The sequence below is a fragment of the Coturnix japonica genome, chromosome Z (genome assembly GCF_054131305.1).
Source record: "Coturnix japonica strain WE chromosome Z, WE-NBRP24, whole genome shotgun sequence".
NCBI lineage: Eukaryota > Metazoa > Chordata > Aves > Galliformes > Phasianidae > Coturnix > Coturnix japonica.
In genome coordinates, this window is record NC_140702.1 from 34,240,042 (window position 1) to 34,259,595 (window position 19,554).

Here is a 19,554-nt window from a genome sequence, read left to right on the forward strand (position 1 = left end):
CTTTCAGAGCTGAACAAAGACTTCTGTACCCACAAGTTTACCTAGACTACCAACTTTTCCAACTGAAAAAATAAAAATAAAAAATTGCCTGTATCCACAAAACCACTCCTTAGTAAATCTTTAACTTATGTTATCCCAACTCAATCACCATTCTAGAGCTAATTACAAATAATAGCAAACAATGGCATAAGAAACTCCCTTGCTCAAATGACTCTTAATGTCCTAGGAAGTGCAGTGGAATGGAAAGCAAATTGCCTTTCTACAACTCTGCTTGTGGAACAGACCTCTGAACAGAACCCTTTCAGAGTCTCATGACCTACCAAGCATTACAGGTAGTCTGCTGCTGCTCATGTGCCCAGGGACTGTTTGCCAAATTCCAGATCCCTGTGACACAGAGAGGCATGGATCTGGGAAATTCAGATATAGGAAGTAGATGTTCACGGACTGACACACTCTTCAACTTGTCCTCCTGATCATACATCCAAAGCCATTTATCACTATGGTTTCAGTAGGCACAAGGTGTGACTCCACTTATTGGATCCAGATAAATTCCTAGCCACTACTCGCATCCATGGTACTGTTTCTTCTGCTTTTCTGCTCCATGTCAGATCTTCAGTCCCACAGAGATAGGTCGCTTGTCATCTTTAGGCTGACAAATAGGCTAAACAGAAGGCCACATAAACTTGCACATGCCTGTGAGAAATTTCACATCTCTGACTTGATAGCTGATGGAAAGATCTGCCTCTCTCACTTTCTCTTACTTTCTGTTTAGGACATCACTATATTTCCTGCATGAGCATACTAGAGATTTTACATGTTTGGATTGTTTGCTTTGTAATCCGGAGAAACCTCTTAGACCAGGGAAGGCCAAAGACAGCAGTCAGAGCATTGTTTGTAACTAGAAATTTAGAAAATATTACTCTGGGGAAATGTTGAATGAACTTCTAGAGACTAAAGATAAAGATAAAGATAAAGATAAAGATAGTTTTGTGGTTATGTTTTTGTGGGTTTTTTTGGTTGATTTGTTGGCTTGGTTTGATTAAGGGTGTTGGTTTTGGGTTTTTTTTTCTGTGTGTTTGAGTACATTTTTGGAGTTAGCAAAGGGAGAAAATAAGTAAACCTTATATTCACCATTAAAAGGACAAGAAGCCTAAGATATAGTGTCTTAGTTTCACCCGAGATTGACTTGTTTTCTTTGGAGTGCCTGGTATGATGTTTTGTGTGTTGGTTTTGGTTCTAGGAGAAAAATAACGCTGATAGCACACCACTGTTTATAGTTGCTGCTAAGCAGTGTTGCACAAAGCTGAGGCCATTCATAGAGAAGAGTCCAAAGAGCTGTGAGCGAGCAGAACTGGGACAACTGTCTTAAACTGGCCAAGGGGATATTCCATAATATATGCCATTAAGTGGAAGGAATTTTGAAGGGAGTGGGAGTTCATAGCTTTTGTTACTGCTCAGTGGGCTAGCTGAGCATCAGTCAGGGGGTGGTGAGCAATTACTTGTGCACCATTTGTTGTATACATTCATATGTATATGTATAGTCATAGCTACTATCCTTTTTCTTTTCCTGTCTTAGAAAATATTTGTATCTCAATATACAAATTCTATTTTATTTTTTTTTCATTACTCTCCCCCATCCCACTGTGAAGGGGTGAAGAGAGGGGTGAGCAAATGACTGTGTAATGTTCAGCTACCTGCAGGGTTAAACCATAATGTATAGATACTTGTAATGAAACTTTTCAATAGTCAGAACTGTTTTCCATGTGATTTGGGTACAAAGATTGCAGAATGAGGTTCTACTGTCTTCCAGGAATGCCAAATGAAACATTGTTGTCTTCAGGAAAAATGATGCGCTAGATGACCTAGCTGTCCCCAGGACCTTTGGTGGGCTTCCTTGAAGATCTTTACTCCTGTTTGAACACCTCTTCCTTAAATCACCAATTGTGATTTAATATGCTTATGGTACCAAAGCACTATCATATTTATATCTACAGCTGTGCTTTCTCTGCATAATGAATGAAAGCAAAGCAGTCAATATCTTTTCTTCCTTCTATCTTCTCTCCTTCTCTCCTTCCTTCTCTCCTTTTTCTGCTTCAGAAGTGTACTCAAGGCTGAAAACCATGGAAAATTAACAGTACCAGGTGACAAGGAATCTGTACTCATTTTCTTGAAAGTGAAAGTCAGTTGTTTGTTTACTCAGCGGAGTAAATGCTTTAGAGTTACCTGCTTGAGTTGGGCAGCTGCCAAAGAGACCTTTGGAAACCACCTACCAGAAGCCTCTGAGATTTCACATTGGAGTAACCCCTTCTTACCGTCTTTCTGTAAATGGGAATTCATGTAGCTGCCTTCACTTTCTCACGACAACATAATCGTTACGAATTTTGTTCCCCATCATTTTCAAAGACTACTGTCAATGGATTGCAATTATTGTTCCTGCTAAGAGCATAGATTATACACTAAATGGATCTGTACACAAATGCAAATGGATACTTGCCATTTAGTAATAATCTTGTATGTAAATAGTAATTTATTGAAAACTATTTGCTATGCAAGATAATAATTAAAAACAGCGTGTGATGCAAAGCCCAGCCTGACCAACATTCTGCCTCCATCATGTCTAAGGAGGAGGTGTTTAGGGAAATAGCATAGAAAACAGGATGGATATCAAGAAATACTTTCCAGCTTTAATCTTCCAATTATATATAATGTGATGTCATCACAGAATTGCTTGAATACCTGCATTAGAGAATAAAGAAATTGACAGTGTTACCTCTGGCTTCCTCTGACAAAAAGAATGATGCATAACCAAGTTTCTCATTTCCTTTCTGTCACACATCTGGGCTTCCCACATTGGGTTAAGGTACATTCTCAGAACACATTAGGAATAGCAGTGCCATAGAGTGCAGAAGCATTGCATTTGCTGTGTAGAACAGAAAGAATGTAGCAATTGTGCTGACAAAGGAGAGTTACCACAGATTTGCTTTTGTTGTTCAGAGAATCGTAGAATCATTAAAGTTGGAAAAGACATCAAAGGTCACGTCATGTAGTCCAACAGCCAACCCACCCCCACCATGCCTACTGTGTCCCTTGGTGTATCATCCACACGGGTCTTGAACACCTCCAGGAATGGTGATTCCACCACCTCCCTGGGCAGACTCTTCCAATGACTCACCACTCTTTCCAAGAATAAATTTTTCTTAACATCCAACCTGAACCTCTGCTGGTACAACTTGAGGCCATTCCCGCTAGTCCTACCACTGTCACCTGTGTGAAGAGGCCAATCCCCACCTTGCTACACTCTCTTTTGAGGTGATTGTCCAGAGCAATAAGGTCATCCCTTAGCCTCCTCTTATCCAGGCTGAACAATTCCAGTTCCACCAGCTGCTCCTCATAAGGCCTGTGCTTTAGAGCCTTCACAGCTTCGTAGTCCTTCTCTGTATGTTATCCAAGGCCTCGATTTCCTTGTAGAGAGGGGTTCAAAACTGAACACAGCACTCAAAGTGCAGCCTCACCAGTGTCAAGTGTCAACTAACACCTCCAGATCCTTTATTTCCACTCAGCTTTCCATATATCAAGCCTTATTTTAAATATATGTCTCACTCCAATTTATAGGAGGGAGAGGAGGTTCTTATGGTGTATGTATACCCGGTATGAGATTAAGAAACAAAACTTCGAATGTTGGTCCAACCAGTTTATTACAAATCTTAATCAGGGAGATGGGGAAGGGGAAGATGGACGATTTAGGGTGATGGGGAAGGGAAGGAAGATGATAGAAAAGATAGAAAAAGGCAAGAATTGCGTAAAGCGGGATCCAGCGGTGGTCCCGTTGCAAGACTTTCAGATGGTCTGAGGCAAAAGCTCAGGGGTGGGAGAGCAGCATCCTTGTGGTAAGCCTTGGGCAGCAATTATGTAGCAGGAAGAGGCTGCAACGTAAGTCCAGGAGCAGGCAGCAGAATTCAGGTAGCAGGCCCAAGAGCGTCCATCAGCAAGCAGGACTTTTGTAGTGAGGGATCTGATGGCAGACACCTTCTTGTTCTTCAGCATGCAGGTCTCAGGTCGAGAAATCTGATGTCAGAAAACTTGCTTCATGGTCACTCTTTTATCCTCCCTCTTTTCTGCCCATGTGACATCCCTGGGTGTACCCCCTGAGATGGCCATCTTCCTCAAGACTGCTTCCTGGCCATTAAGCTGCAGCTTAACTCTCTCAAGTTGCCCCTGGCCTAGTCCTCTGTGTCCCTCAGACAAAGGATTTCTCAACCCTTGACCAGGACTTGCTTGCACTTGTTCATTTGTGTCCTTCAGCAAGCTTTGAGTCAGTAGTATAAAAGAATAATCTCTTACGATGTATTACTTGTATTAACAAATTCCTCTAACAGAAAGTAGTGTGCATCTTAGGGTTATGTGTTTGGTCTCTGAATGTAAAAATTGTACAGAAAAAGACTGTGAGGGAATAAGCAATGTTCAGCTTGTGTCACACAGTCAAGCAGTAGCCATATCACTGCATAAAAACACACTAGACAACAAAATAATGAACAAGAACGATATTTTGCCTAAAAGCTGATATTGTTTTTACATGACAGAGGGGCCTACATCAATGATAAAGTGTTGAAAAAGCATGAGAAAATACATTTTACATAATTATTAAAGAGTGTATGAAAAAACATACTTCACTTTTTACGGCCTCGCTGACAAGGCCAAGGACATAACTGAATCCAATCATGACATACATTTTCTAAATGTAGCACAAACAAAAGTTTGCTTTCAGATTTACTATATCTACAAAGTATTTTGATAATAAAATATCGAGAACAACACTTGAGATCACTTCTCCTAGGCCCAGTAATGATGCCCAGCCACTACAGGATCCCAGGACACTGATAATAAATGTCTGTAGTGTTGATATCCTGCTGGTAACTATTCCAGGAAGCTTTTCTGTTAAAAGAAGAACATCACTATTCTTTGTCTCAGTATCAGTAGAGTTCAGATTTTGCTCACTGTAGCAAATATTCTTACTTCATGTCATCACCTAAAAGCTGACTTTCTGGTGACCTCCAGCACAACTGAGTAGAAAGGGCACAAACTTTTGGGAACAAACACACCAAAGCACGTGCAGTGCTGGGTGATGGGCAGACAGGCATGCTCAACCTTTGCACTTCAGGTAGTTCCCTGTGCAGGAACCAACTTCCACGCTTCCAGAGCCCAAGGTGGCAGAGACAGTGAAAATGGGGACCGGGCCGGGCCAGGTCTGTGGTGCAGGACTGCCACTTCCTTCTCTTTTTCTGGAGTTCATTGTAAAGAAGTAAAGTTTGTGGGCACATGACCCTGACGGGTCCTGCCTACTGAGAGCCAGACCGCCCACATGGAGGATGATGGAGCTGCTTAATAGGAACAGGGGTGCAATTGTGCATGTTGGAATGCTGGCAGCTCATGAGGGTTGTTGTTCTACGCTGCCAGGTCCTCCAAAGTGAAAAAAAAATAAGGGGAAAGAAGATGAGAAGGAGGAAAAGAAGAGTGAGAAGTCAAGAAAAAAGAAGAAAAAATGGAAAGGAAGGGAAGGAGGGATGGAGGGAGGACAGAAGGAAGGATGGAATGCAGGCAAGCAGACAGACAGGAAGGAAGGAACACAGGCAGGCAGAAAGGAAGGAGTGGAGGAGGGGAGGGAGGGAGGGAGGGAGGAAGGAAGGAAGGAAGGAAGGAAGGAAGGAAGGAAGGAAGGAAGGAAGGAAGGAAGGAAGGAAGGAAGGAAGGAAGGAAGGAAGGAAGGAAGGAAGGAAGGAAGGAAGGAAGGAAGGAAGGAAGGAAGGAAGGAAGGAAGGAAGGAAGGAAGGAAGGAAGGAAGGAAGGAAGGAAGGAAGGAAGGAAGGAAGGAAGGAAGGAAGGAAGGAAGGAAGGAAGGAAGGAAGGAAGGAAGGAAGGAAGGAAGGAAGGAAGGAAGGAAGGAAGGAAGGAAGGAAGGAAGGAAGGAAGGGGATGAGAAAATTCAATAGAGTGACAAAGAACGAGGGAGACAGATAAACAAGACAGAGGAGGAAAGGAGAAAAATAATAAAAGGAATAAATAAAATGAAAAAAGTAGAAAAAAAGGAAGTTGGGAAGGGGGGCGAGGGGGGGGGGAAACGAAAGAAAAGTGTAAAAAGGAAAGTGTAAAAAGGAAAAAGAAATAAAATGGGAAAAAGATAAAAGGCAAAAGGCAGAAAGAAGAGTGAAGAAGAGGAGCAGAGAACGCCAGTGCTGATGCCCCCCGCCTCCCCGCTCCCTCCCCCCCAGTCTTCAACAACAGTCAATGAGGTCGCACCCGGCCCCGCTAAGAGGTTCCCTGCTGGCTCCGGCAGCCATGGTAGGTGCCGCCGCGGGGTCGCGCAGGGGACCGGCCGGGGGCCACTGCGGGGTGGTGCCGAGGTGCGCGGAGACGGCCGCAACAGGGCCCGGGGATAGACGAGCGCGGGAAGAACCTCGCGGGGCCGTGGGTTGCTGAGTTCGGTTCGGGGCCCGGCTGAGGTCGCGGCTTACCCAGTGGGGAAGCTCTGGGTTGTGTGCACGGGGCGTGCCGCCGGCGAGAACTGGTCCTGCGAGGACTTCCCGCAGTCCCGCGGAGGTCTATGAGCGGGCATCGGTGTGTGCACCTCGACACCTGCGAGGTCCGGGACACCCTGACTGCAGTACAGGGAGAGAAGGACGGGGTCCTAGGGAGCACTTGGGACTCGCGAGGATGGAGCGCGGAGCCATGCCTCGACCTCTGCAGCGCGGTGTCCGTGGTCAGGGGATGCTGACGGCAGCACGGGTTGTAGAGGAAAGGGGCCGCCGTCGCTTCTCAGAGACAGAAGTAAGGTGCGATCAAGGTACGTGTGGCATCCCCTGGCGAGGAGCGGTGGAAAGGGATGAGTTCAGATCAGCTAAAATAGGTTAAATGTAGGTGATTCTAGGGCCTTCAGCGTCCAGTTCCAGCGAAGCGCTGCGACGCCCGCGCCTTGTAACGCTAGACCGCGCTGTCCTGGCAGCTCGCGGTTGGGCTGCGCTGTGGCACGACTCCCCCTAGCCGCCCTCCGGGACCGAGCAGAGGCGGCAGGGGGATAGGGCAAGGGGAGGGAGAACGGGGACAGCCCGAGGCCGAGGAGCGGTGTTAGGGGCATGTCCGAAACACTGCGGCGCCCGACGGCTCCTGGCAGACGGAGGGCCTTCGGCAACGGTTGCAGAGGTGTGTCCTGGTCGGGGTTCCTGGAGTCACTACAGGGTGGGCCGTGCTCTAACGCTGTGGGAGGACGGGAACTGATACTGCTGAGAAGCACTGGGGGGTGGGGTGGGGATGGGGATGGAGGAGGAGGAATCCTTTGAAATCTGTTCGCTTTCAAGAGCCAGGAGATACCGAGCTGACTCAGAATTGAAATGTCTCGGGCTCCTCTGTTTCTGTCCCTGTTTCACACGCATACATACATACACACACACACGCACTCACACACGTACACCTTTTATTTTCTCCTGCCTTTGCCACAGAATATAAAGCCTTATTGAGACATGTAGGCGTGATGTGTAAACCGGATTAGCAGTATGAAAGAAAGACACACAATGAGCCGGGATTGTTTTACTTCCTTTTTGTTTCTCACGCCTATATCTCTAATAAATTTGTTGCTCCAGCAGTGGGTCAAAGAGATCGTGTCACTCCGCTTTTTCCCTGCAGGATCGAATGGCAGAGATCATGGCAATACGTGCTCTGTCTCCTGCCAGGGCTCAGGCCGCGTTTCAACACTGCTCAGTGCGGTTCCAGACGGACAGAAACTGCTCCGCCTAACTCCGCACGCACTGCAGCCCCGCATTCGGCTAAGCGCTGTGCCAGAGCCTGGGGCTGTACCGAGGACGATACGGGTTTGCAAGACTCAGGCCCCGGGCGGAGCGGGCGGGCTCCAAGGACTCCTCCAGGCTTGGGAGCTCCCACACCTCCTCCTCCCGGAGGATGGAAGAGCGCAGAACCCCGCAGCTGCGGAGGCACAGTGCCCACGGCCGTCCGTGGAGGAGAATGCCCGCGCTACTGGGCCGGTGCTGCAGATCCCTCATTTACTCCTTTGTGGCGTGCAGAGCGGCTTTTCATTAAAGGAGATCAGGGGTAATTAGCCGCATTATTTTGACAAGTTGGCTTGAGCAGCGCCTTTCTTGCCGAGCTGGGGAGGGGGAATGGGGCCGCTTCGCGCCGCCGGCTCTGTCCGCGCGCGGGGCCCTTCGGGCGGCCCCGGGCTGCAGGTGGGCCGCAGGGCTGAGCAATGCTCGTCTTGCAGAGCCGGCGCTGGGCGCCCACGGGAGACAGAAATTACGTGGATGCCAGGTGAGCCCCGCAGGACAGGGTCGGTTTTGTATCGAGGAAGCCAGATGCTGTGGCCGCATGGTGTTCCGGGTGCTGTGCCCAGAGGCAGACGGCAGCCTGGCAAATGCGTTAAAATTAAATCAGTATGTTACCTGCTCCCAAGCTCTGTCGGGTTTGGTCTCACCTGGCTGCCGGTGCAGCGTGCAGGGCTGCGGCGGACACAAAAGGAACAAAACCGAACCACGAAGTGGCTAGTCCCAGGTTACACACCCCGGTTGCCAGGTACGACAGATCAGCAGCTACTGCTCAGGTCCTTGGCTCAGCGCAGGCGCAGGTTGAGGACCCGCAAGATCCCTGCGGTTATGAGGACACAGAGCTGTGGGCGCGGAGAGCAGTTGCACGCCTCGGGACTCGCGCATCACAGATTTACCTTGGGGCAGAGGTTGGGTGCGGTGTTACTGCGGGGAATGCAGGACGCCGACATCAGCTGCGAAGCAGCCACGGCCTTGACCACCCACGTGGAGACTCTTACACTGACACTTCTTCCGCAAGGGAAAAAAAAAAAAAAAAAAAAAAAAAAGCGCAGAAACAAGGCCAGCTAGATCCCTGTAGTAATTCACCTCTTGCGTATGCTTAAAAAAATAAAAATCCCTCCAGACCACAGGGAGCGAGGGAAGATTAGGATAGCGCCTGTTAAACCCGAGTCCCCAGGCCGGACCCTGGCGCTCGCGGTGCCCGGGACTATTGTGGGGCCGTAGCCCGGCGCCTCGCCCGTCTCGCACTGCCCCGACCCCACAGCGAGCGGCGCAGCCGAAACCAGCGTTGGGAGCGGCCGCGGGGACCCAATTGTGTTGTCGGCCTCCCGAGGGTGACAGTCCGCCGCCTCGGCGCTTTTTCGGGCTTCTTCCTTCCGCGTTTGTGCACGCACACATGTAGTGTCGGAGTGCGGGCAGCAGCTCCCCGTGGCACAACCCCACGCGGATTCTCCTCCCGGGGATCTGTGGGAAAAACGGAGGGGGAGGAGGGCGAAGGGAAAGGCATCTCCTGCCGACAGCCCCGTGGATGGGGCTCTGCGGAAGGAGCTCTGCGCGGGCGCAGTGCCCATAGCTGTCCCAATCTCTCGTGGCCGTGGGGCAGGGCAGGCACAGCAGGAGAAATCTCAGCCCACCTCTGCGTCTAGTCCCCCATGCCTTTTTCTTTTTAATTTCTTTTTTCCTTTTTTTTTTTTTCCCCTTTTCTTTTGTGTGTGTGTATGTGACCCCCCCCCCCCGCCCCCATCTGTGAGTGCCCTAGGGGTGCCCCACAGCCCCGGGCCCGCCGCGGGAGGGGTGAGGGCAGCCGTAGTTCATGACTGATCCTCAATGAACAGAGATGGGGAAAAGCGGTGCCAAAAAAGTAAACAATCACATATAGTTGGAGCAGTGCTCAGTGGGATCAGGAAGGTGGCATTTCGTGGAGTTTTATACTAAAAACATACTAAAAGTCGCTTTCGGATGGTTTCAGTGAAAGAATGAGCCATAAGTCAGAGCAGACGGCTGCTGTGAAGCTCTGACTCCTGCAAGCGCTCAGTTCTCATTGTGTTTTCCTAGCTGGATGGAGCGGTTCTCTCGCAGGGAACAACGTCTCCTCTTTAGTTAAAAGAGAGAGGGAGGCAGAAGAATCTGGCACTTTCCACCGCAGCATCCACCGCCCTGTCATTATTGCTGCGAGCCTGGGAATCCGGCACGGACCTCCCAGCATTTGTTGTAGCTCGAGGCCAAGGTGCCTCTAAAAGGATTTTCTTTTAAGGGCTTTAGAAATCGTTTAATGCTACTTCCACCGCTCCCCCCCCCTTTCCCCCCCCCCCCCCTTCCCCTCCCTTCTTTAAAAGAAAACCATATTTCTCTGTGTTGGTGGCAAGAAAGTTCTCTGCGTGCATTGATCTGCAGCATCCTGGACCAGGAAAACAAAAAGGGGGAGGGGGGGGGAAGAAAAAACGTTCATGAAAAGAAAACGGAAAAAAAAATGGGGGGGGGGAAGAAGCATTCCTTAATGGAAGTATTGCATACAAAGGAGGCTGGATCTCTTTAAGGCTCCCCCTGAAGCAGGAGATGCACACACAAGGGTTGACTGCCTGGGTGGTCTCTCTACTTTGGTGAGCTGTTGCTAAGCAGCTAATAATAGTCATGTTTGCTGAGTAATTTCTGCCCTTCCCGAGCCAATCACCTCGCAGAAACCCAAGCCATCTGACAGCCCCAGGGGCGGGCTCTCCGCTTTTTTTTTTTTTTTGCTTTTTTTTTTTTTTTTTCCCCCCTCTCCCTCTCTCCCTCTCTCCCCTCTCCTACTCCCCCCCCCCCCCTTTCCACCCCTCCTCCTCTTTATCCAAATGGAGAGAGTCCTTTTTTTCTTCTTCATCTCATCTCTGGAGCCGAGGGGCTGCAGCTCGCCGCTGCCGCGCACACGCCGGGGGAGAGCACCAGGCAGCTGCCCGCCCGCCGCTGCCGCGGGGTCGAGCACGGAGCGCCGCGGGCCCGGCGGCCCGCGAGGAGCTGCCCGCCGCTGAGGCAGGATGGTGCAGCGCGGCCGGGCAGCGCAGCAGCAGCAGCAGCAGCCGGGGCCCGCCGTGCAGCCGCCGCGCCACCAACGCTGAGCGCCGCCGCGGACAGCGGCTTCTCGGAGGCAGCGGCGGCCTCAGGAGAAGGAGAAAGGAGGAGGCGGCGATTTCCACGGGAGCAGAGGACAGCGCGGCCGCAGCCGGGGGGCGTCGGGGGTCGCGCCCGCTGGGCGCGGGGAGCGGTCGCCGTCACCTCGGGGTGCGATGTGGCAATGGGAGGCGCGGGGAGCGACTCGGCCGGAGCGGCCGCGGCGGCAGCCGCCGCCCCGCGCCCCGCGTGAGGCGGCCGCGCCGCAGCAGCCTCCGCAGCCCCCGCAGCAGCAGCCCGCGGCCCGCAGCGTCGCCAGCCCCCCGCGCCCCCGTCGCGCCCCGTCGCGCCCCACGGGCCACCGGCGCTCTCCTGGACCCCCGGGCCCCGCCGCGGCCGCAGCTCCCTTGTCCCGCCCGCAGCGGCGGCGGCAACATGGCCTCGGCCGCTGACGCCTCGGAGCCGGAGAGCGGCAGCAGCACTGCGGGCGGCGGCGGCCACCCCGTTCGGGCGGCAAGGAGTACCAGCGGCCGGCGGCGGCGGAGCGGAGGGACCCGGCGCGCCGCGGCGCTCGACCGGGAGTATCTGCAGCGGCCGAGCTACTGCGACGCGGCGTTCGCCCTGGAGCAGATCGCAAAGGTGCTTTCACTCTCCCTCTTTTTCCGGAGCTCGGCGCTGGCGCTGCGTTTGGCGGCGGGGGAGGGGGTGGTGTGTTTTCTCGCGGGGGTGGAAGGAGGAGATGGGAGCGCAGCGGCCACCAATAAAATGCTGGGAAAAAAAGAGAGGGACGGCTGTGACTCTTCAGTGCGGGAGAGTTCCCTCCTTTGCCCCGTCCCGCCGTGTCTGCATCGGGCGGGCCCCTACGGCCTTTTCCCCTCCACTCCGACCCCGCGGTTCGCTATCGCAGTCCCCAGGCAGAGAGCTAGCGGCCGGCCCCTAGCACAGTGGTGCTTTGTGGGGCCGAAGCGCGACTGCCCCGCAGTGGGGTCCCCAGGCGGAGACAGCCCGTAGCGTTCTCCCCCTGCGGGCGGGGGCACCCACCGGGCCGACTAGCCGGCCCCGGCTGCGCTCACAGGATGCTATTCGGGGCGCGCTGCGTTCCGGGAGCGGCTCGCCGGGCTTTGTACGGAGGGAAATGGAAAAATAAACCCATGTGGCTGCCCTCTTCCCTTCACAAACACCGTAACGCGCGGATAGCCACTCCGCTGCCTAATAGCTCACACACTGGCAACGAGCCGCTCCTGATCCCGTGGCGTTGCCCACCACGTGGGTCCCGGCACGCGGCTGCAGCTGGCGGAAAGCGGAGCTGAGCGCAGCTACACGGCGCTGCCCCTGGCACCCTGCGCTGAGCCGGGCCTCCAGCCGTGACTCCGCAGGGCTAGGGGCTCGCACGCCCCACGGCAGCGCCAAGTCAGGGCCGCGGAGCGAAAGATGAGGGCCTGGGGCCCCCTACCCGTGGGGCCCATCGCTGACTGATCCGCGCTTGCCTTGCAGGGGAGAGCTACCGGGAGGAGAGCGCCGCTGTGGCTGCGGGCGAAGTTTCAGAGACTGCTCTTTAATCTGGGCTGCTACATTCAGAAAAACTGCGGCAAGTTCCTGGTGGTCGGCCTGCTGATATTCGGCGCGTTCGCGGTGGGACTACGGGCGGCCAACCTGGAGACCAACGTGGAGGAGCTGTGGGTGGAAGGTGAGTGCGGGTCCCCCTGTACCTCCCCGTTCCGTCCCTTCTCACCGCCGTGCGCGGGGCTGAAGGCTGAGCGGGCAGCGCGCGGCGGTTGGGGCGGAGTGCGTTGGCCCCGGGCGGCGCGTACCACTAACTCGCCCGCCGCGGGGGGAGGGTGGGAGGCGGGTTGCCCCCGTCGTGCGGGCGCACCGCGGGACAGGGAGCCGCGCGGAGGGTTGCGGGTTTCCCTTGCGTGCAGCAGGGCGGCGGACGCCGGGGCTGCCGCGTCTCTGCGGCCGAGAGACGGCCCGCGCAGGCGTCAGCTCCCCTCCGCCATCTTGGGAGTGCGTGCGCCCGCGGCGGGGGGAGGGGGTGGGTTCGAGGAGCGCTGTGCGGGTGGCTGTGTGTGGTCCGGAGCTTGGACAGCATTCAGCTATGGGGGAGAGCGGCGGTCTCAAGGTAAAACAATAACAAGAACTATAACACTAGCAACAAAACAAAAACAAAACTAGCAAAACTGAAAGTAGAGAGGGGAAAAAAAAAAAAAAAAAAAGGACGCAGCCCTGAGGCATATCTCCTTGATCCCGGTTTGGTGCCACTTGTCAGGACGTGGAGCCGTGGTGACCCGTGCAGAGGCCGGCCCGCGCTGCCGTGTCTCTTTTCTGGGGAATGCTGTTGACTTAGCATCAGGTTCCTCCTGGCAGGTCTGAGGTAACGGCAGGCGGAGCCTGCTGGCTGCCCCGGCTGCGCTGGGTGTGTGTAAAAGTTGCTCGCAGCAGAATTTGGCTTATAAAAGTTAATGTGGAGAGCTGCATAAATAATCGTTACTAAATAGAGCTCTGTGTGTGTAGAAGAGCCCTGCACTGAGCCAGATACAGCCAAGTGCTGTTTTGGAGGTGGTCTGTGCAGCCCGTGGATGAGTGATGGTGTGCAGGGCTGGACTCCATCCCTGACCTGACATCCACGGTGGGGCCAGACCCAAGTGCATGGTCTGGACCCACGGCCAGTTTTCTGTTTTGGGAAATGGTGTATAATTGATGAAATTTCTTTTTGGTAAAGTAGAGCAAGAACCCAGAGTATGGCAAGGCTCCTGCTCTGAGGAACAGCAACAGCAGGTACTGCCAGAGCCTCTGCTGGGGGTTGTGCTAGTCACTGGGTCCTGTGAGCCCTCATTACATTGCAATCAACTTTTTTTTTTTTTTTTTTAATTTATTTTTATTTGGTCATATTCTTTTTGCCTCTTCTTTCATTTAAGTGTTTGGTAGATACTGCTTGATCACAGTCCCATCCAATGTGCTTCCTTGTGGTGTGCTTTGGGTTCTGTTATGAGGAAGGACAATCCCATCTTAATGCTGTCCGATTTTCCCAATAGCAAAAAACCTGCTTTCTGGCAGCATCTATGTGATTGACCCAGCAGCAAAAGTGCAGTTGTCAATGAAGAAATATGTTCTGCATAGTTGCCACTTAGTTCAGTTAGTGCACTCATATCATCAATATTTTCAGGATTGAGAGAAGGAAGTTCATTGTATAAAAATGAGCTGAAATTTATTTCTGAGGTTCTTATGGCTAAAGTATACTCATTAGGCAGCTGGTTGTACAAAGTTGATCTGTGTAATTTGAGTTTAGTTTTCATGTCAGAATTAAATAATATGAATATTAAAACTTCAAGTAAAGTTTAGAAACCCTTGCATTTCTCAACTGCACACAAGCTTATTATAATTGACGTAAGGCATTCTGCATTTAATTTAGCTTACAGGCTTCCTGTTCTAGCACTGTGTGACCACCAACACAAGAAGTCTTGCTAAGTTGTGGAGATTTTATAACTGTTCTGGTCATGAAAAAGGGTATTATACAAATAGGCCTAATGAATGGCAATTAAATGTTTCTGCATCTAAATTGCAGACAGAAGTACATACTGAGAATTTGAAATGGAGAAGGTACAGAGGGAGGTGATATGAAAAACACTCTTCCATTGGAGTGGATAGCAATGATTAAACTCAATTTTCTGAGCTCAGGATGCAAGGTCCTCACACCTGAGCTTATGGTTGGATTACTCCCCCTGGAAGTTATTGTACTAAGGGAGCCCTTAGATCAGTTTTTCTTTTAACAGGAGCAGTGGCTTAATTGCACTTTTTACTAAAAATAGCCACTTCAGTATTGCCTTTACCTTTTGTTTACCAAGAGTTTGAATGAAATGGGTAATGTCGGCCAAATATTGTGCATAATTTGAAATACACTTCAAATAATAATTACCATGAAAGGAGTTTTGAATTGCTACTGAAGATTGTTTGTTTGTTTGTTTGTTTTAACAGCTGTTACTGTTAGTATTTTCATAAAGAGACTGATTCTATATGGTGTGTTTCTGAATACTATGCAGGTTGGAATGTAATGAGGCACTGAAGTTTGCTAGAAATAAATGGTTGCTTTAAAACTACAGCACAATTAAAAACAGTAAAGTGAAACTTGAACGAGTTTTAAGACCATCTGCATTCCAAGATAAGTGCTTAGTAGTCAGGGCCTGAAACTATTATGGCTGGTATATTTACATAAGTAGTTCAGGAACCCACCTTGTAGGCAAACTTTCAAATAGAAACAGCCACATAGATCTCCAAAACATTATTTATTTCAGTTTTCTTGTTGTAGTTGTCTTTAAGAATTTCTGCCAACACTCTTGGCCTTCTTTGAGCATCCTGATACCAAAGTATCAGGATTTCAGCTTTCCGCTGAAATTCTTTCTTGGCACTAAGTGTTGTAGAGTAACTTTATTTTACTTTGTTTTATTTTTAAAAACTCAATTCTGCTCTGGGAATTCTGTACAGAGCAGCTCATTTGTTACTGTGTGTCCCACAGTATACTCTGAATTTATGATCCCGTCATGTAATCTGTTTCTGGCACCCTTGACTGGGTGGGTCTGTCATCCCTGATGCTGTTGTATGATGCTTTTTTTAGTTTCTTTAGCAAACTAATCCTAGACTGGCTTTTAAATGCCAATTCTGTTAGCTACAGTCCTTCAGCTTTGGTTGAACTGCTGTGTGTGGGTGTCCACACATAAGTTGCAGAAACTGTTTAGCATCTTTATACATCATACACCCTTGAGAGAACAAAAAGGGCTTTACCTTGATTTCCTTTGAGACTGAATTTTGATTGATACAGAGGTGGTTTTAGAAACACCCATTCATAACAAGGAAGTGTGCTGGATAGAAAAGAAATCATGCCCATAACTGGTTATGTTTTCTGCTACCACTTTAATAAGAAGTCTCAGACCTTGGTGCGCAAACAGCAGTCACACATGTAAATTCACAGCATCTGCTTCTGAAAGAAGGTAGTTTTGTAACTCCTGTGAAGATTTTGTTGAGACTGAAATTTTGCTTCTGGGTATCTTGAATGACAGTGATTGGAACAGCTCCAACAGGGAGAGATACTCTCATGTTGTTCCTGGATATTTCATTTCATATCACCACTGTCTTGGGATTTTTTTCTTGCTTTTTAAATTCCTTTTCCTTCTCTGAGAGGTCAAAGCTTATGGTGTTCTTTCCTTCCTTTCTTGCTTTGTGTAGTTTTTATTTTATGTTTGCTGTAGCTCAGTAAAATCTTTTCCTCTATGGTGTTAGCCCTCTTTGCAAATCTAACCAAGGTCTAACATGCAGTGCTGCTTCTTTCAGCCAGTTGGAAGCAAGAGATTGGGTGGTACAGGCAGACATAGGAAAACTTACAGTCTGCAGGGAAAAACAAATGCTGTAGTGGTCATGGGGAGGTTTCAGCACTGATGCTTGAAATAAAGTGTATGGTAATTGTGAGTTATCACCAGATGTCTAAAACAGACATTTAAGTGAAATTTTGAACTATGCATACAATTGTTTTCTTTCACTCTGAAGGGGAAAACCACACTTTTTTGTGTCTTAAAATACAGTAGTCTATGCATGGAATTTAAGAATTAGATGAAGAAGAGGAAAGTGTGCAAGTGATAAAGGAACCAGAGTAGTCCTATGGGTTGTCTGTTTGTTTAACCCAGCAAAACCAAAAGCAGGTGGAGAAGAAAGTTATTCTCAAGTTCTTCCTCAGGCATCAGTTAACTTTAGACTAGGATTATCTGGAGAAACAAGTAGTAGTAATAGAGGAATGGATTCTTGAGAATTTGTTGTTTCAAGGAGACTAAGTTTATGTTAGTGGTCTGAAGTAACGTTTGCTTTAATGTAGTAAGCAGGAATTGACCCAGTCAACTGTAATTCATTTCTTCTTTATACATGTACTCTCATTTCCAGCAGCAGAGAAGTGCTGTTTAGATGTACTTGCTTTATTGTAACTGCAGCAGTTACTTCACTGTGAATTTAGGCAGGATTTTGGTTGGCTATGTGTAAGTCTGGGGATTTGTTTCTTGTCACACCACCAAATCCATTTGTTTCATATGGACTGTGTGACATAAGAGATTACTTATCTCTGAATTATGTTGCGTAGTGTTGTATGTCACTTAGGGTGTGTAAGGGTTCAGTAAAAGATATTTAATTGGAAATTTCCAAGCCAACTATTATGTTTTAATTGTAGTGAGGTGGGTGTCAGCCTCTTCTCTCAGGTAACTAGCAACAGGATGAGAGGTGTGCTAGGGGAAGTTCATTTTAGGTATTGGGAAACATTTCTTCTCAGGAGTGATGAGGTGTTGGAAGAGGCTGCCCTGTGAGGTGCTGGACTCACCATCCCTGGTGATGTTCAAGAACCGTGTGGATGTGGCACTGAGAGTCACAGTGGACATGGTGCTGGTGGGCTGACATTGGACTAGATGATCTCTGAGGCACAATGATGAAACTTAATGGTTTTGTGATTGTACTGTATGATTTCTCAAAAGCGAAAACAGCAGTGGTGTTTCCATATGACAGCTAAAGAACAGTAGAATAGGCAGTATGCCTTTTTGGAAGTTTACTGGCCAAAATGGAATTGTTCTTTGATCCATACTCCTGTTTTGAAGATAAACACCAAATTCTAGTATTTAAGCTGTATGTGATGTTTTCAAATAAATACTTTAGGACAGTGGGTATTATATTACTGTGGAGTGAACTCTCTGTGTTTTTGTGAATTGAGATGTGTTGAAAAAAGACATTTGAAGGTTTTATTTACATGGTAGTATGATTGTTGTCTTTAAAACATCTGCTATTGAAATAAAAATCACTGAAGGCTCTCTGTCAGGTTCCATCTTGACTACTGTCGGTGTCACTCACTGCTCAGTACTGGTGCGCGTGGCTGGAAAGTTCATACGTCACAATCAAAAACAAGCCAGATACACTGTTTAGAATTCATTTGTTTTAGTGAAGGTATTGCACGTGACCATTCTTGCACTGTTGAGAAAGTGAGGGGGAAAAATCCTGAACTCAGTGAACACACTGACAGATGCTGGGATGACCTTGGCATAGCCAGACATTTATTCGGTGTTGTTATGAAGCCCTAGGGAACTAACAGAGGGCTCCTGCTCAACCTCTTAGGGGAAGTGCAAGAGAGCCTTCTTCTGTAGATCTTGGAAACCACCTAGGTTGTACTGCAAGGTCATATTTCTCCTTTCAGACTTCAGAGGCATTTAGTTCACTCAGAACTCTAGAAAATGCATCATTGTTATTCTTTCCAAACTTAACAGGCTGGAGCTAATATGAATACCAGAATGTGCACTGTTGATCCTTGTTTGGAAGAATCCATTCAATTCTTTATTGAGATTCTTATTTGAACAGTGCAGTTCCTCACTTGCATGGTTCCTCACTTGCTTCCTCTTGAGCTTTGAGTGACTTTTTGCACCCTGTGATTTTGTGGATAATGAATAGGGTGAGAGGCATTTCTGTAGTTCTAGAGAGGTTGGTGATTTCCATGCAGAAATGTTAAAATGAAACAGAATAGTTGAAAGCAGGTTTTCATGTTGTCCACCTTGCCACTGCAACTGAGATGGAACAAGGGGAATGTAGGTAAGCAATAGAGCAGGATCAGTCATGGGAGGGTCTGCTGCTCTAGCTGTGGTGCACTGCAGAGATACTGTAGAACAGAACAGTACATTCGGAAAGGACCTACATAGATCAGGACCAACTGCCTGAACTCTTCAGGGCCAGCCAGAAGTTAAGGTGTGTTTTTGAAGACATTGTCTAAATACTGCTTGAACACTGATGAGCCTGTTCTACTGTTTGACTATCCCTACAGTAGGCAGTTTTTTCTCAAAGCTCATGTAAACCTACCTTGAAGTATTGGTATGGGTGAATGGTATGATGGCCTATAACTACCTTTCATTACCTGCTAAATAGACTGTCATTGTTTTCTTTGCTTTGTTTTTTGTTTGTTTTTTGTGGAGAACAGACCTTCCTTTCTCATTGTTTTTCAGGATGCTGGGTTCAGATGGTGAAGTGAAAGAGCTATGGGTACTAAAGCTTGCTTTCAACAGGGAATGCACTAAGGAAAATCCATCACCTGACCCCGATTCTCATCTGTTTTCATGTTCTTTGTTTTTTTCTGTGTGTACGTCTGGTGGTTTGTTTTGTTTTGTTTTTAAGGTGAGAAGAGGTGATCAGAGCCCTGTTATTAAATATTTGTGTACTCCCCAGAAAGTAGTAATGTTACATAGTGTATGCACATAGTGGTTCTTGACCACACAATTGTAAGTGCTGTTACACAAAAGTGGATGTTTCAGTTACATGTAATTGTTAGGAGACTCCAAAGAATGACAACTTCCAGATGTATGAAATGACCAATCTCTTTGTTTAGATTACACACCACAGCTGATGTCTAGATTAGTGCTGGCTGGGTAAAGCTATGGGAGATTTATCTGGTTTCCACAATACCGTGTTTAGATTTCATTTGTATTTCTCCTTCAAAGCTGACCTCCTTGTGACCTGCTGGAGCTGTGTCCACTAGAATGCTAGTTTTAATGTGTTACAACTGCTTTCCTTTGGTGCCTAACAGAATATGTTCTCATTTTGACACTTGGGCATTTGTAACCCTTTTCGTATTTTACTT

At 48.8% G+C, this 19,554-nt stretch overlaps 2 protein-coding genes and 1 long non-coding RNA gene across 13 annotated transcripts in view; 2 read left to right on the top strand and 1 right to left on the bottom strand.

The window, feature by feature from the left end:
* Positions 1 to 6,133: 6,133 nt before the first annotated feature.
* LOC146753909 (uncharacterized) lies at positions 6,134 to 8,122 on the top strand. 3 transcript variants are annotated; one of them, XM_085529098.1, is made up of 2 exons: positions 6,134 to 6,336; positions 7,675 to 8,122. In XM_085529098.1, the coding sequence occupies exons 1-2, from the start codon at positions 6,234 to 6,236 to the stop codon at positions 8,103 to 8,105; spliced, it is 534 nt and encodes a 177-aa protein (XP_085385224.1). In that variant the 5' UTR covers positions 6,134 to 6,233; the 3' UTR covers positions 8,106 to 8,122. The 3 variants fall into 3 exon arrangements, with proteins under 3 accessions (XP_085385224.1, XP_085385223.1, XP_085385226.1); XM_085529097.1 differs by lacking the exon at positions 6,134 to 6,336 and adding an exon at positions 6,406 to 6,838; XM_085529100.1 differs by lacking the exon at positions 6,134 to 6,336 and adding an exon at positions 6,991 to 7,194.
* LOC146753910 (uncharacterized) lies at positions 7,564 to 9,535 on the bottom strand. Of its 4 annotated transcripts, none has more exons than XR_014939459.1 (3): positions 8,723 to 9,535; positions 8,477 to 8,646; positions 7,564 to 8,409 (listed from the first exon to the last, which is right to left on the bottom strand). It is a non-coding gene; the product is annotated as an uncharacterized LOC146753910 (long non-coding RNA). The 4 variants fall into 4 exon arrangements; XR_014939460.1 differs by having other exon boundaries at positions 8,563 to 8,646; positions 8,723 to 9,521; XR_014939461.1 differs by having other exon boundaries at positions 8,563 to 8,668; positions 8,723 to 8,868.
* A 965-nt stretch (positions 9,536 to 10,500) lies between these two features.
* PTCH1 (patched 1) overlaps positions 10,501 to 19,554 on the top strand; it is a 66,990-nt gene continuing 57,936 nt past the window's right edge. For 3 of the 6 annotated variants that reach the window (XM_015849307.3, XM_085529073.1, XM_085529078.1), the window contains exons 1-2: positions 10,501 to 11,552; positions 12,408 to 12,600. In XM_015849307.3, the coding sequence (XP_015704793.1) occupies positions 11,349 to 11,552; positions 12,408 to 12,600 (397 nt within the window). In that variant the 5' untranslated portion in view covers positions 10,501 to 11,348. Of the gene's footprint in view, positions 11,553 to 12,407; positions 12,601 to 12,944; positions 13,036 to 19,554 lie in introns of those variants that run through there. The other 3 variants (XM_085529074.1, XM_085529075.1, XM_015849306.3) reach the window with 3 other exon arrangements.

Excerpts from the sequence above, each read along its gene's own strand:
- LOC146753909 (XM_085529097.1), top strand. The coding sequence starts at position 6,709 with ATGGAGCGCGGAGCCATGCCTCGACCTCTGCAGCGCGGTGTCCGTGGT. Across the intron at positions 6,839-7,674 it reads AGAAGTAAGGTGCGATCAAG|GATCGAATGGCAGAGATCAT; the intron begins GTACGTGTGGCA and ends TTTTCCCTGCAG.